Below are 14,724 nucleotides of genomic sequence, written 5' to 3'. Positions count from 1 at the left end.
AAAAGGGCTGCTACAATTAGCGCACGCTGCTGAACACCTAGCTTTTAATGAAGTATCTTAACCAAAATGAAGTTTTTCATGGGAAGTGGTTAAAGGGGGGGTGAAATGCTATTTCATGCATACTGAGTTTTTTACACTGTTAAAGAGTTGGATTTCCATGCTAAACATGGACAAAGTTTCAAAAATTAAATTGTACGTTTGAAGGAGTATTTCTGTTCCAAAAATGCTCCTTCCGGTTTGTCACAAGTTTCGGAATGTTTTTTTCGAGTATGGGCATGTGTGACGTCAGATGTAGCGGAATTTCCTTATACGGGTCCTAAGGGCACTTCTCCGGAAGGACGCGGGCGCGCGCGCAACCGTAGACCAGAGCGAGAGAGCGAAAGCAGTACGCCCATCAAAGCGCTATGCTCGGCTTTAGGGAAGTCAATGTCACCAAAGAAGTGGGTTTTTGGTTGCCAGGGCAAGACAACCCTGCACAGATTCCCAAAGAACCCCGCGTTAAGGGACCAGTGGATGGAGTTTGTTTTTTCAGAGCATCAACGGAGGTTGTGCAAGACTGTTTGTTCCCTGCATTTCGACGATGCTTGTTTTATAAACAAAGCCCAGATCGACGGATTTGCAGATCGTCTAATGCTTAAGGATCGAGCAGTCACAATGATAAAGGTTCGCGGTCGTGCGTTGGAACCGGGCGGTAAGTAAAACTGCTTCAAATGTCTCTGTGTGTTGTTAGCTCGGCGCGTTAGCACAGCTTTAGCTCCGCCCACATGGCCCGCTTTCAGCCGCTCGTTTTTTTCCGGAAAGACTCGGTACAGCCTATCTTTCTTTTATAAATATAATAAAACTAAAGACTTTTTGGAGATATGAAGGATGCAATACTACTCTATAGGTACTCAAGATTAACAGGAGATTGTGTGACAATGAGCATTTCACCCCCCCTTTAATGTTCACATGTAGCACACCCTATACTGTATGAAGCACCAGAGACTTGACTAACGTTCACAGTTGGCTCGAAGAGTCTGTTGTTAGCATGTTGTTATGCTAATGACTCGAACGACTCTAAGCACAAAATATGAACTTTAGTTTAAAAGCATAATTAGAATGGAAACGCCACTTTTAAGTTTGACCGTATTTTCGTTTTAGGTTAAAATGCTTTGTGAATGTGAATGAATGGGGCACTTTTATGATAGCATCAAAAATCACTATCTTTAAAACACTAAGAAGGCTCGACACAACATGAAACTTTGCTCGAAGTATCACCAGGGGCTTTACACATGAACTCGAGCATTGAGAACATTGTTTGTGTATACAGAGTTTACTAAAAAGAAAGATTTTGAACAACTCACTGTAGCTGTGTCCGCCGGCATTTTGACAGTCAAAAATAGTCGATTTCCGAATGCGAATGAACTGACTCTGAATTTTAGTATTGTTTCTTATATGAGGATCCTTTTTCAAATACAAGGTCAATATTGATTTTCACTAATGAGAAAACAACAAATTATCCGTGAATTTATATTGAACTAAGCTTTAGGAGCTTTCCATCTTTACTTTCCTCCCTGTTACGTTGCATTCGGAGATCGACTATTTTTGACTGACAAAATGCCGGCGGACGGAAACACAGTGAGTTGTTCAAAATCTTTCTTTTTAGCAGAGGCGGACAGAGTACACAGCTACATTACTTGAGTAAAAGTACAGATACCCCTTGCTAAATTTTACTCAAGTACAAGTAAAAGTACTACAGTCAGATGTCTAAGTAAAAGTACTAAAGTACTTGTTTTTAAAAGTACTTGAGTATCAAGAGTACAAGAGTACATTTTCTAAATATTGCATTACTACTGCCACAGTGCTTACATTGGTAAATCACAGCAAACACTTGAATCATTAACTTGTTCAGAAAACTGAAATAGGTTGGCGAGGTGGGGCCACGGCTTGACACATTCCCGGGATGCGATATTTTTTTTCCCAGGATGGTAGGGGAAGACTCATGAATATTCATTAGGGAAGTCATCCCTGATTGGTCTGATGACCTACCCCTAACCCCACCCCTAAACGTGAATATTCATGCGTCTTCCCCTACCATCCTGGGGAAAAAATATCGCTCCCAGGATGGACCTGCTGCATCTTCATCCATTGTTTCATCCATGGTTTCGTCTCTTATCTAAATCTGACCATGGAGTTGACTTTGGCGGAAAGCTGAAGGTGATTGCTGATAGGCTGTCCCAATCAGTGGCGCCTGCACAATCCATTCATGTTTGAGAGGGTTTCTGAGATGTTTCTTTTTTCCTTTTTTTTTTTTTTTTTTTTTTTGGAAGAAGAAGTAACGGGTACTCACAGTTATGGATAGAAATGTAGTGGAGTAAAGAGTACAATATTTGCCTCTCAAATGTACTTGAGTAAAGTCATGAGTACTCCCCAAAAATGATATTCGAGTAAAGTACAGATCCCTCAAAATTGTACTCAAGTAAATGTACTCCGTTACTGTCCGGCTCTGCTTTTTAGTAAACTCTTTGTACACAAACAATGTTCTCAATGCTCGAGTTCATGTGTAGAGCCCCTGGTGATACTTCGAGCAAAGTTTCATGTTTTGTCGAGCCTTCTTAGTGTTTTAAAAATAGCGATTTTTGATGAAGCTAAGCAGGGTTGAGCCTGGTTAGTTCCTGGGTGGGAGACCTCCTGGGAAAACCAGGTTGCTGCTGGAAGAGGTGTTAGTGAGGCCAGCAGGGGGTGCTCACCCTGTGGTCTGTGTGGGTCTTAACGCCCCAGTTTAGTGATAAGGACACTATACTGTCAAAAAACACTGTCCTTCGGGTGAGACGTTAAACCGAGGTACTGACTCTATGTGGTCATTAAAAATCCTAAATTTGCCCCTTGGCCTCTGTCCATCATGGCCTCCTAATCATCCCCATATACTGATTGGCTTCATCTCTCTGTCTCTCTCCACCAGTAAGCTGGTGTGTGGTGGGCGTTCTGGCACAATATGGCTGCCGTCGCATCATCCAGGTGGATGATGCACATTGGTGGTGGTTGAGGAGATTCCCCCTTCCATGTAAAGTGATTTGAGTACCCAGAAAAAGCGCTATATAAATGTAACGAATTATTATAAAACTGAAGCTATTAAAAAACATTTTCGTTAATTGAAATAGAATATATAGAAATAAAAATAAATAAAACTGAAGCTAAATATAAATATATTTAAAAAAAAACTAAAACTAATAAAATTGACAAAAATTACTGAAAATAACTAAAACAAACTATATATATATATATATATATATATATATATATATATATATATATCATAAAATAAATAATATAAATAAAATGCATATATTTTACTACTCTTGCATCACTCTGAAGAGGGTTATTCTCAGATAACATCCGGCTGGATGTACATTATCCCGCTTATTACACGGCTACTTGCCACATAAATAAATAATTAGACTCAAAATATTGATCTGAGTTGAAATATTTGGTTAGATCTTTAAACGCAAAGCTAGAGAGATAGAGCAGAGAGAGCAGTTGGTAGCAAGCGGCAAGTTCAAACTAGACTGTCATTTAATGGAAGGATACGGTACAGTCATACCACTTACACAGCATTTCACCACATAAATAATTATGGGGATAAAAGATATTGATTTCAGATTAAACTGTTTTAAAATCATACCTGTTTGTTATCTTGGAATCCAACAGTGTTTAAAACAATCGTTGGAAAATTGCAGCAGCTGCGTTTATATGAAACGAGAGAGAGCGAGTCCACGATACTGGATGACATAGTTAAACAACTGTACACAAAATATTGATTTGACTGAGTTTTAATATTTTATTAGCTCACCAAATGCAAAAACTTCCACGAAGAAAATATATACCACTATGGCGCGATTGACCAATCAGAATCAAGTATTCCACAGAGTCGTGTAATAATATATTATATTATTTGATTAACATTCTGTCACCTTTTTTATGATTAAGTCACATAAAATAAATTCTTTTTGTTTGGTTTCCAGATTCCCCGACTGTTCATATGAAGTCTGATCCTGTGTCTGTGAAGTTGGGAGACACCGCTGACTTACTGTGTGTCGCTGATGCCAACCCCATCACCTCCAGTATGTTTTCCTGGAAGTGGATGGTGAGTGATGTCTTTGTCACGTCTGTTTTTTTGCTTATTCTCACCCTTTCCCGCTATATTGTCCTTTGTTAGGTGAGTTAACTCGCTATCTCTCTTTTTATCACCTCTATTTATCTCTCACATCTCTCCTCTTTGTCTCTAACGCCCTCTTTCTCTCTGACTTCTCTTTTCTCACCATGTGTCACAGCTACTCTGTAATAGAGGTGCTATATTTCACCCTTCTAACTACAACAATGTCTCACCTTTATGCTTAATACTTCTGGTCTAAATGGAGAAAAATATCTTTCATTAAATCCTCCTTTCCAAAGGCCACATTTCTCAGTGTTAGCTGGCCGTTTTCCTACCATTTGTGCATCTATAGTGCCCCATATTCTTAGTCAGTGTCTGTGATACCTCAAGCCGTCCTCTTTCTCTGGATGTTTTTATGTGTGCGTTTGGGAAAATTGAAGTTTGTATAAAGTCTTTGCCTGCCTTTGTCTCTTTCTGACTTTTTTTGTTTGTGAGTCTGTGGCTTTTTTACCTGTTTTACAGGTGTATGTATGTGTGTGTGTGCTTTATATATAGGGTGAAGAGGAAGTAGATGATCTGGGAGAGCAGAGTGAAGATGAAGGCACTGGTTTGTTAACTATCTATAAGGTGACCCGTGACCAGGCAGGTTTTTACCAGTGTACAGCAGACAACGGCATAGCTCCTCCAGGCAGTGTAGAAGGACAGCTCATCGTGCGCTGTGAGTCACATCATGTACTATGCTTGTTTAAGGTGGAAAAAAAAGTTTATTTTTAGTACATTGTACATGTACAGTACATAAACATTACCAGTGGTTATCTCGTAAATTATAATTGGTTTTGATTTCTTTTGTGAAATGATTAAATGATTTAATTTTCATCTACTAAGAAAATAACATCAATAACATGAAAATTTCATCTACTCATCTATCTAAGATGTCATTTTAGTTTAAGTAAAACAGATGGAAACATAATGGATATGTAATGATAATGAACATTGACATTTAAAGGATTAAAAAACACTGTGTCAAAAGACTGTGTCAAAAATAAACACTGCATATGACTTGTATCCTATATATTTATCTTTTGAAGCCATACATTGTGTGAATAACAGACTGTAATTTTATTAAGTATAAAAAAAAGATTACAAAAAATACACTTCTGTTCAAACGTTTAAGGGCAGTAAGTATTTTTTTTAAAGAAATGAATACTTTTATTCTGCAAGGGTGCATTAAATTGATCAAAAGTGACAGTAAAGACTAATAGTTTCCACAAAAATATTCAGCAGCACAACTGTTTTCAACATTGATAATAATAAGAAATGTTTCTTGAGCAGCAAATCATCATATTACCATGATTTCTGAAGGATCATGTGACACTGAAGACTGGAGTAATGATGCTGAAAATTCACATAAATAAATTTCATTTTCAAATATATTTAAATAGAAAACAGTCATTTTAAATTGTAACAATATTTAACAATATCACCATTTTTGTATTTTTTATACATTGTATTTTTATTCAAATAATTGCAGCTTTGATGAGCATAAGAAACTTTTTTTCAAAACCATTAAAAAAATCTTACTGACCCCATCCGTTTGAACGGTACTGTAGGCGATATTCAGTTTCTTGTAAATGAGTACTGGTCTTCAAAACACTTGTTCCATGTTCCTGCAGTTGCTCCAGAGCTTCAGAAGGGACCGCAGTGGAGGAAGGTGGCCAGCCGAGGGGACGGCAGCAATGATGCAAATGTGGTGTGTCAGGCACAAGGCGTTCCTCGTGTGCACTTCACCTGGGCAAAGAATGGATTCCCTTTGGACTTGGGCAATCCCAGGTTGTCATTAGTACAGTAGCTTCATCCAGCCTTGATTGTCAAGACCTTTTGTATTTGGTTTGTTGTAGCTACGTCCTTTTGGAGAGTTTAAAAAGACACAAAATAATGGCTTCTAAAAGAGATAACAATAGACTTAGGGTTTGGGTTAGTTAGCGTGTAGTATTATAATTTGCCTAATGTAAGATCAATAGAAGGCAAAGGCGAGTTCCCATTTAAATAGGTGTGTGTGTGTGTGTGTGTGTGTGTGTGTGTGTGCGTGTGCGTGTGTGTTTTCAAGATGGTAGTTCTGCTGAGCGTGGAGCCATGATCACGTAACTGTCTGTGTGTAATGTGTAATGACAGTGTTTAAATTTTAATTATATGTGCATGCATTAGTTTTAATGTTTGTTTCATGTGTTTTAGAGCTTGTAATTATGGTGTTTGTTAGTGTTGTCAAAGCCGCAGTGCATTATTGATATCCTCAATAGTAGCCCTAAAAAAAATCCTCCAACTTTGTTCTATCTATCTATCTATCTATCTATCTATCTATCTATCTATCTATCTATCTATCTATCTATCTGTCTGTCTGTCTGTCTGTCTGTCTGTCTGTCTGTCTGTCTGTCTGTCTGTCTGTCTGTCTGTCTGTCTGTCTGTCTGTCTGTGTGTCTATATCTATCTATCTGTCTGTCGTCTGTCTACAAAAGTTTAAAAAACATTATGCGTTTTATAGTTTTATTTATAGTTTATTAATTGTAGTTAAATAAATAAAAAGTTTTGAAAGAAAGCCTATGCAAGTGGGAGTGATTTTATTAAAACTATATATATATATTGGAATCATTTTGTATTCATGTTTTTGAGTCTCTTATGCTCACAAAGGCTGCATTTATTTAATTAAAAAAAAAACAGTAATATTGTGAAATAGTATTGCAATTTAAAATAACTGTTTTATATTTTAATGTACTGTATGTCCAAAAATTATCAAAAAGAATAAAAACTATTATAGAAGTAGTCCATATGACCAGTAGTTATCTCATAAATGAAAATTACAGACAAAACTGTGTTTTTTATTTCTGTTTTGAAATGATGAAATATGTCTAAATTAATATAGAAATTGCTTAATCATCTGCAAATCTGATCATAATCAGCCTAGTCTTTTTTGAATATTACTTACTCCAAACTTTTGAACGGCAGTGAATCAGTTTCCGCAAAAATATTAAGCAGAAAATAATTGAAATGTTAATTGAAATGATGTTTTTTGAGCATATTAGAGTGTGTGTGTGTGTATGTCTGTGTACTGAATTTATTTGCATACCCAAATGTAATTGGCCTATCTATATACGATTTGTTGCTTTTGCTGCTTTGAAGGGCTTTAAATTCCTTTGAGAAATGCAAAACAGTTTTGACTGTGCTGTAATACTGAATGTCTCATTTTAATGTTTATGTGACCTTATACAGATACAATGAGAAGACGGTGGTGACAGGTACCATCCACACCAGCATTCTGACCGTCATAAACGTGAGTGCAGCTCTGGACTATGCCATCTTCTCCTGCACTGCCCACAACAGCATGGGAGAAGACTCTCTAGACATCCAGCTCCTCAGCACCAGTACGTACAAACAGGAAGTGAGCGGTTCAGGGCTAAGTTGGAACGGTCAGCTTTAGCTGCATGGTCAGGTCACCTTCTCTTGAACCCCACTGAAAGGTGAAAGTGAATTAGCATAAATTTATGAATAAATAAAATCATAATAAATGAAAACAAACAAACACCGATGTCTAGGTGTCGCGGTTCTTATCTCCAACTATTGCTCTGCAATGAGATTTTGTTGTTCTCGACCTGAGCATCAATTCATTATGAAGTTGTGGTAATCAACATCCGCTCGTTTTCAGTCTGTCCTTTTATTTACAGAACAATTGGGTGGATCGATCTGTCTACCTCTCTCACACAATGACTGCCACTCTCTCTCTTTGCAATACTAATGATGTTACTTTTTTTACGTTGCAAACCACCTCTCCATTTCTCCAGCACTGAGAGTTCCTCAGAGTATTATTATCAGAAAATCTCTTTAAAAAAAAATGCACTCTCTAATACCATTTGAAAACGCCTCGGTTACGACTGTAACCTCGGTTCCCTGAAGAGGGAACGAGCGTTGCGTCGAGAATGACGCTATGGGGAACGCTTTGCGTGATGACGTCTTGAAGCACATGTAAAATCAGTCCAATGGTGTGGCGGAACGTCAGAGGCGGGTGACGTCACGTACCAGGAAGCTATAAAAGCCGGCCCGAAACAGAAAACGAAAGCTTCGTAAAAGTCTGAAGTCGAGCTGACAGGCATGAAGGAGATATGGCAAGGCGACGCAACGCTCGTTCCCTCTTCAGGGAACCGAGGTTACAGTCGTAACCGAGGCGTTCCCTTTCAAGGGAACTCCCGTTGCGTCGAGAATGACGCTATGGGGAACGTCTATACCAACGCCTCCATAGCTACGAATGTCTGTCCTGTGTGTAATCTAGAGAGCAGCACTAGGAAGATAAAACATGAGACCCTGGAGCAGAGTCTAGATCCAGAGAGTAAAACCTGACGAAAGTGTGCGGTGAGGACCAGCCTGCCGCATCACAAACGTCCTGTAACGAAACTCCTGATATAAGGGCCTTAGAGGCCGCCATACTCCTCGTCGAGTGCGACCGGACAGCCAAAGGAGAAGGCTGCCCAGCCGCCTCATAGGCAAGTGAGATAGCCTCGACCACCCACTTACTCATCCTTTGCTTAGACACCGGGCCTCCTTTGTTAGGGGACCCAAAGCACACAAATAATTGATCACTTTTTCGCCACAGGGCAGCTCTGTGGACATATGCGTCTAACGCCCGAACTGGGCAAAGCAAATTATTAGCCTCCTGGTCCGCATTTTGAAAGGGAGGAGGACAGAAGGCCTGCAGAACAATAGGTCTGGCCACATTAGTGGGGACCTTGGGGATATAGCCCGGTCTCGGATGAAGAAATGCTTTGATCATACCCGGAGCAAACTCCAAGCATGACGGAGCAACCGACAACACTTGGAGATCCCCTATTCTCTTGAGAGAGGAAATGGCAAGAAGGAAAAGAGCTTTCAGCGTTAAAAACTTCTCAGGAACCTCCTCAATAGGCTCAAAGGGGGCCAGGGACAAGCCTTGTAGCGCAATGGACAAGTCCCAAGGTGGCACCCTAGAGCGAACTGCAGGCCTCAGCCTCCAAGTGCCACGAAGGAAACGAGATACCAAAGGGTCTTTCCCCACAGACATTCCACCCAAAGGAATGTGGTAAGCACCTATGGCCGCCACATAAACCTATAAAGTGGACGGGGTTAGACCTGCTGTGAACCGGTCCTGCAGGAACTCCAGCACTGTACCAATTGGGCAGTTAACTGGGTCCAACCGACGGTCACTACACCAAGAAGTGAAGACTCTCCACTTCAGGGCATAAAGTTTCCTCGTGGAGGGAGCTCTGGATTGTAGAATGGTCTCAACAACCTCAGTTGAGAGACCTGACTCTATGAGCTGGGCCCCCTCAGAGGCCAAGCCCACAGGTTCCACAGTTCTGGGCGGGGGTGAAATATTGAGCCCCCTGCCTGGGACAGAAGGTCTCTCCTGACGGGTAACTCCAGAGGATGCCCGTCGAGGAGGGAGACCAGATCGGGAAACCATACTCTGCCCGGCCAGCGCGGGGCTATAAGAAGCAGGCAAACCCGGTCCCTGCGAACTCTCTCCAGAACTCCCGGGAGCAGAGCAACTGGGGGAAAGGCGTACAGACGTAGCCTCGGCCACGTCTGAACCATAGCATCCAGTCCCAGAGGAGCTGGATGCGTGAGGGAGAACCAAAGTGGACAGTGAGACGTCTCTCGAGACGCAAACAGATCCACTTGTGCTTGGCCGAACTCCCTCCATATCAGCTCCACCACCTCGGGGTGGAGCCTCCATTCCCCGGGCCTCGGCCCCTGCCTCGACAGAGTGTCTGCTCCTATATTCTGGACCCCGGGGATGTAAGCTGCCCTGAGTGACAGTAACTTCCCCTGGGACCACAAGAGGATATGGCGTGCCAAGTTGGATAACGGGCGCGAGCGCAAACCCCCTTGGTGGTTGATATAGGCGACTACCGACGTGTTGTCCGTGTGTACTAACACATGGTGTCCCCTGAGATCTGTGATAAAGCTCCTCAGAGCCCGGAAGACAGCTAACATCTCTAGGCGATTGATATGCCAGGAACGATGATGGTCTTCCCACAGACCTCGAGATGAGCGACCCTCCAGGATCGCTCCCCAACCCGTGAGGGAAGCATCCGTCGTTAGCAGTTTGCGACGACAAGGAGCTCCCAACACTGGGCCCTGGGACAGGAACCAAGGTTTCTTCCACATAACCAGGGCACGTAAGCATCGCCGCGTGACCCTGATTGTGCGAAATGGGTTGCCCCTCGGGGAAAACCCCCTGGTCCTGAGCCACCACTGCAGGGGCCTCATGTGCAGCAGTCCAAAAGGTATCACGTTGGAAGCTGCTGCCATGAGACCCAACAGTCTCTGGAACTGTTTGACAGTGAGTAGCTGGCCTAGCTTTACACTTTTCACAGCTGCAAGGATGGACTCTATACGTGGCGGTGACAGGCGCGCCTGCATCGACACTGAGTCCCAAACCACGCCTAAAAAAGTGGTCCTCTGGAGTGGAGAAAGCACACTCTTCTTGGCGTTCAGCCGTAACCCCAGCTCTTTCATGTGGGCGAGAACAACATCTCGATGTTGAACCGCCAACTGATGCGACTGAGCTAAAATCAACCAATCGTCGATGTAGTTCATGATGCGAATACCCTGGAGGCGCAGCGGCGCCAGAGCTGCATCCATGCATTTGGTGAAAGTGCGGGGTGATAAAGCTAGGCCGAATGGAAGAACACGATATTGGTATGCTTTGCCCCCGAAAGCAAACCTCAGGAACTTCCAATGACACGGACGGATGGAAATATGGAAATATGCGTCCTTGAGATCTATCGTGACAAACCAGTCCTCGGACCTGATCTGTGGCACGATCTGTCTCAATGTTAACATTTTGAACTTGAGCTGCATGACTGAATCGTTCAGAACTCGAAGATCTAAAATGGGACGCAATCCCCCGTCCTTTTTCGGAACAATGAAGTACCGGCTGTAAAACCCGGTTTCCCTGTCGGAGGGAGGTACATATTCTATGGCCCCTTTCTCTAACAGAGTGTTCACTTCCTGTTCCATGACCAGAACCTGCTCGGGGCCCACCACTGTGGGCAGGACCCCCATAAACCGAGGTGGGCGTCTTTTGAATTGTATTTGATACCCTTTTTCCACGGTCTGCAGGACCCAACGAGAAACATTTGACAGTAGCTTCCACGCTGTCAAAGATTCTACTAGAGGTACCAGCCTCTCGAGACTGGTTTCTGGATTTTGTTGTTGTTGAGTAGTCAATTCGTCGCCCTGTAACGGCGCACCGGCAGGGAACGACCGAACAGACTGCTCTAACACCCTCCTCGGAGGGGGCGGGCATCCCGAGGCCACTACGTTTCCGGGTGGTCCTTGAGATATGTGCTCGCCGGAGACCGCTGCGCCCTGTAACACCTGAGGCGGCAGGGTTGGCAGAACGGTCCCCTGAGGGTACCGAAGAGAGACGGGCACCGTGAAAAGAGGTGTTAACCGCTCTGCTTCGGGGGGGACTACCCTCATTTGTCCTGAGCCCTCGGACGTCAGGACTTTTTCCCAGCAGCCTTCTTGGCGGTAATAACGGTCCGCAGATCCGTTCTACCCCTCGAGGGCTGCTGGGTTTGAGAGCGCCCTCCGTGTCCCCGAGATTTTTGTGGGGGAGCACGAGAGGACACACTCTGTTTTTGAGTGGCACGATGGCTAGCGCTCTTTTTAGAGGAGTGAGGCTGCTCCCGCTCAGCAGCCTCATAGAATGAACGGCGGGGGAGAAGTCTTTGGAGTGCAACTGCCTGTTTAGAGGCCTCTTGTGATTTAGCTATCGCACTGTTCACAACATCACCAAATAGACCATCAGTGGAAACCGGAGCATCTAAGAGAACATGTTTTTCTTTTTCTTTTATGTCGCTCAGATTGAGCCACAGATGCCTCTCAGTGGCCACCAGGGCTGCCATAGACCGCCCGATTGATTTAGCGGTCTCCTTGGTGGCCCTGAGAGACAGATCCGTGGCTCTGCGTAGTTCAGCCACTGTGTCTGGACCAATACCCCCGCCCTCCTCTAAATCCCCCAATAATTCAGCCTGATAGGCCTGCATGATAGACATCGTATGCAGACACGCTGCAGCTTGACCAGCGGCTGCATATGATTTATGAACCAGCGATGAAGTAAATTTTACTGGTTTAGAGGGAAGAGAGGGAGCCTTCAAGGAAGATGCCGTCGCTGGAGAGAGATAGCTCGCGAGCGTCTCTTCCACCTTCGGCATCTCCCCATAACCATGCTCTTTATAATTGTGAATGGAAGAGTAGTGAGAGGTTTGTGTTGTGTAAACTCTGTAAGACATAGGTTTCCCCCACGATCTCGACACCTCGGTGTGGAGATCGGGGAAAAACGGAAGGCTTTTTCTCTGAGGCTGTGCACGAGATGGCAGGAAGCGTTCGTCGAGCTTACTTTTCGAGCGAACGTCCTGCCTATCCTCTGGCCACTCAATAGATAATCTGTGAACTGCTCTCGTGACAACATCGAGCAATTCCTCAAAAGCATGAGACTGAGGTGGCGAATCCTCAGACTCAGCTTCAACACTAACAACGTCCAACTCCTCAGAGCTGGACAATTGCAGTATTGGTGCCTCCATCGGGGGGGAAGAAACCGCAGCGCGTGCTTCCACACCCTGATGAGAGGCACTGGATCTATCAGAAGGTTGCTGAGATAAGGCAGAGCCCGTCTCAACATCCACTGATAGATCCATTTGCGAACCCCAGGTCTGAGATCGACGCTGTGCCTCGGCAGCAGCGGGACCAGAGCCCTGGGGAACGTGATCGGGATTGAACCGTGCCAACCGGGATCGGAGCGTACGCAATGGAAGCGCACAGCAATGCACACAGTCACCACCCTCGAGTGCTGACTGGGCATGCTCCTCTCCCAAACAAACAACACAAAGAGTGTGTGTGTCACCTCCCGTTAAATAACGCGGGCAGGGATGGACACACACTCTAAACTGCTGCTTGCTCGCCATACTGAATATATATATATATAGACAGACAACACCAAATAACAAGGACAGATTCAACACAGAGCGCGACTGAAGACTCAGAAAGCTTTCGTTTTCTGTTTCGGGCCGGCTTTTATAGCTTCCTGGTACGTGACGTCACCCGCCTCTGACGTTCCGCCACACCATTGGACTGATTTTACATGTGCTTCAAGACGTCATCACGCAAAGCGTTCCCCATAGCGTCATTCTCGACGCAACGGGAGTTCCCTTGAAAGGGAACTTGTGGCTTTAAAACTACACAAACATTGTTAACACACTTATAATGGAGATTTGTGCCAAGGTTGTTATACAAAAAAATTAAAAAGAGATGAAATTCTGATTATTTCTCATTCACTGAAAACATTGTTTGATAATATGTCAGTTTATTTACTGATTCCTGGCCACGATAGCTAGTTCTCTGTTGTAGTCTCTTTCTTTCATTGCTCTCTCTCTCTCTCTCTGAGGTCTGTGGAATCGACTCAGGCAGGCATGTTTTAATGTTTATCATAAAAACCATGAAATACAATCCAATATCCGCCTCTTTTTGTCCACACCTCCTTCTCTGATTTTACTGCCGTGAATATTCATAATTAATCTGACACAGCGATAATAAATTTTATTTGCTTCTTATCATCAGTCGACCGGGGGACAGAATGGTGTAGATTTTTGCTCTGCTTTGCTATTTCGGATTGACCCCTTCAACCCCTCCCAAGAGAGCCAACGAGATAATTAACCAGTTTCATAGTGTATTGACACACATATTTCTTTCTGTCTGTACAGTAGCCTATTAATTTCTTTCTCGTTGTCTCTCTCTCAGTCTCTCTACCCCTCTTAAATAAACTTTCTGGAAGCAGTGCTAAATGATTTAGGCAGTAGTTGTTTTTTCTTGTTTTAATGAGCTTGTGTTCTCTGTCTCTCTCAGACCACCCCGATCCCCCGTCCGACCTGAAGCTGCTCCGTGTCGACCATAACTCCGTGACTCTGGAGTGGATGCCCGGGTTTGACGGTGGTTTGACTCAGAACTTCCGCGTCAGGTGAAGTTATCATAAATGCAGCTGTGAGGTGTCTAAAATGTGGAGTTTTTTGTGGATATGTTTTATCTCTCAGTCTACTGTCACAACACTGCAGACATTTCAGTTGGCTGATATAAATGTTTATCTAAGTCCATGGCACCATCATTTCTATATGATTCCCTGATAGGAAAGGTAGGTTTATTTCATAGTAATTCAGACCTGTCTGGTTCAAAAGTTTGAGATCACGTTGAAAGTGTGGGATTCAAAATCTGATTTAAACTTCAAATACATAAATAATAAAGTGTAATTTCAACCTCGAAAGAGAACGTCTCAGAGTTACATATGTAACCCGGTTCCCTGAGAAGAGAACGATGCATTGCATCATAACACTGTTTATAGGAACTGCATGATGCAGCGTTGAGGTCTCTCGAAAGGGAACGTCTCAGGGATATATATGTAACCCAGTTCCCTCAGAAGGGAACGAGACACTGTATCATGGTGTTGTCACTTTAGGTACGCTATAATGCAGCAATGAGATCCCTCAAAAGGGAACAATGGACATTTA

At 43.4% G+C, this 14,724-nt stretch overlaps 1 protein-coding gene across 4 annotated transcripts in view; it reads left to right on the top strand.

The window, feature by feature from the left end:
- The window catches only part of nphs1 (NPHS1 adhesion molecule, nephrin), a 102,103-nt gene that overhangs the window by 75,371 nt on the left and 12,008 nt on the right, over positions 1–14,724 (top strand). For all 4 annotated transcript variants that reach the window (XM_084127192.1, XM_084127193.1, XM_084127194.1 and 1 more), the window contains 5 exons: positions 4,002–4,123; positions 4,688–4,850; positions 5,806–5,962; positions 7,397–7,548; positions 14,069–14,180. In XM_084127192.1, coding sequence (XP_083983318.1) covers positions 4,002–4,123; positions 4,688–4,850; positions 5,806–5,962; positions 7,397–7,548; positions 14,069–14,180 — 706 coding nt within the window. The remainder of the gene's footprint in view (positions 1–4,001; positions 4,124–4,687; positions 4,851–5,805; positions 5,963–7,396; positions 7,549–14,068; positions 14,181–14,724) is intronic.

This window comes from Abramis brama, assembly GCF_963993115.1.
Source record: "Abramis brama genome assembly, chromosome: 10".
In the NCBI taxonomy this organism is placed as follows: Eukaryota; Metazoa; Chordata; class Actinopteri; order Cypriniformes; family Leuciscidae; genus Abramis; species Abramis brama.
The sequence above is the reverse complement of the archived record's forward strand: the minus strand, read 5'-3'. Positions and strand labels throughout refer to the sequence as shown.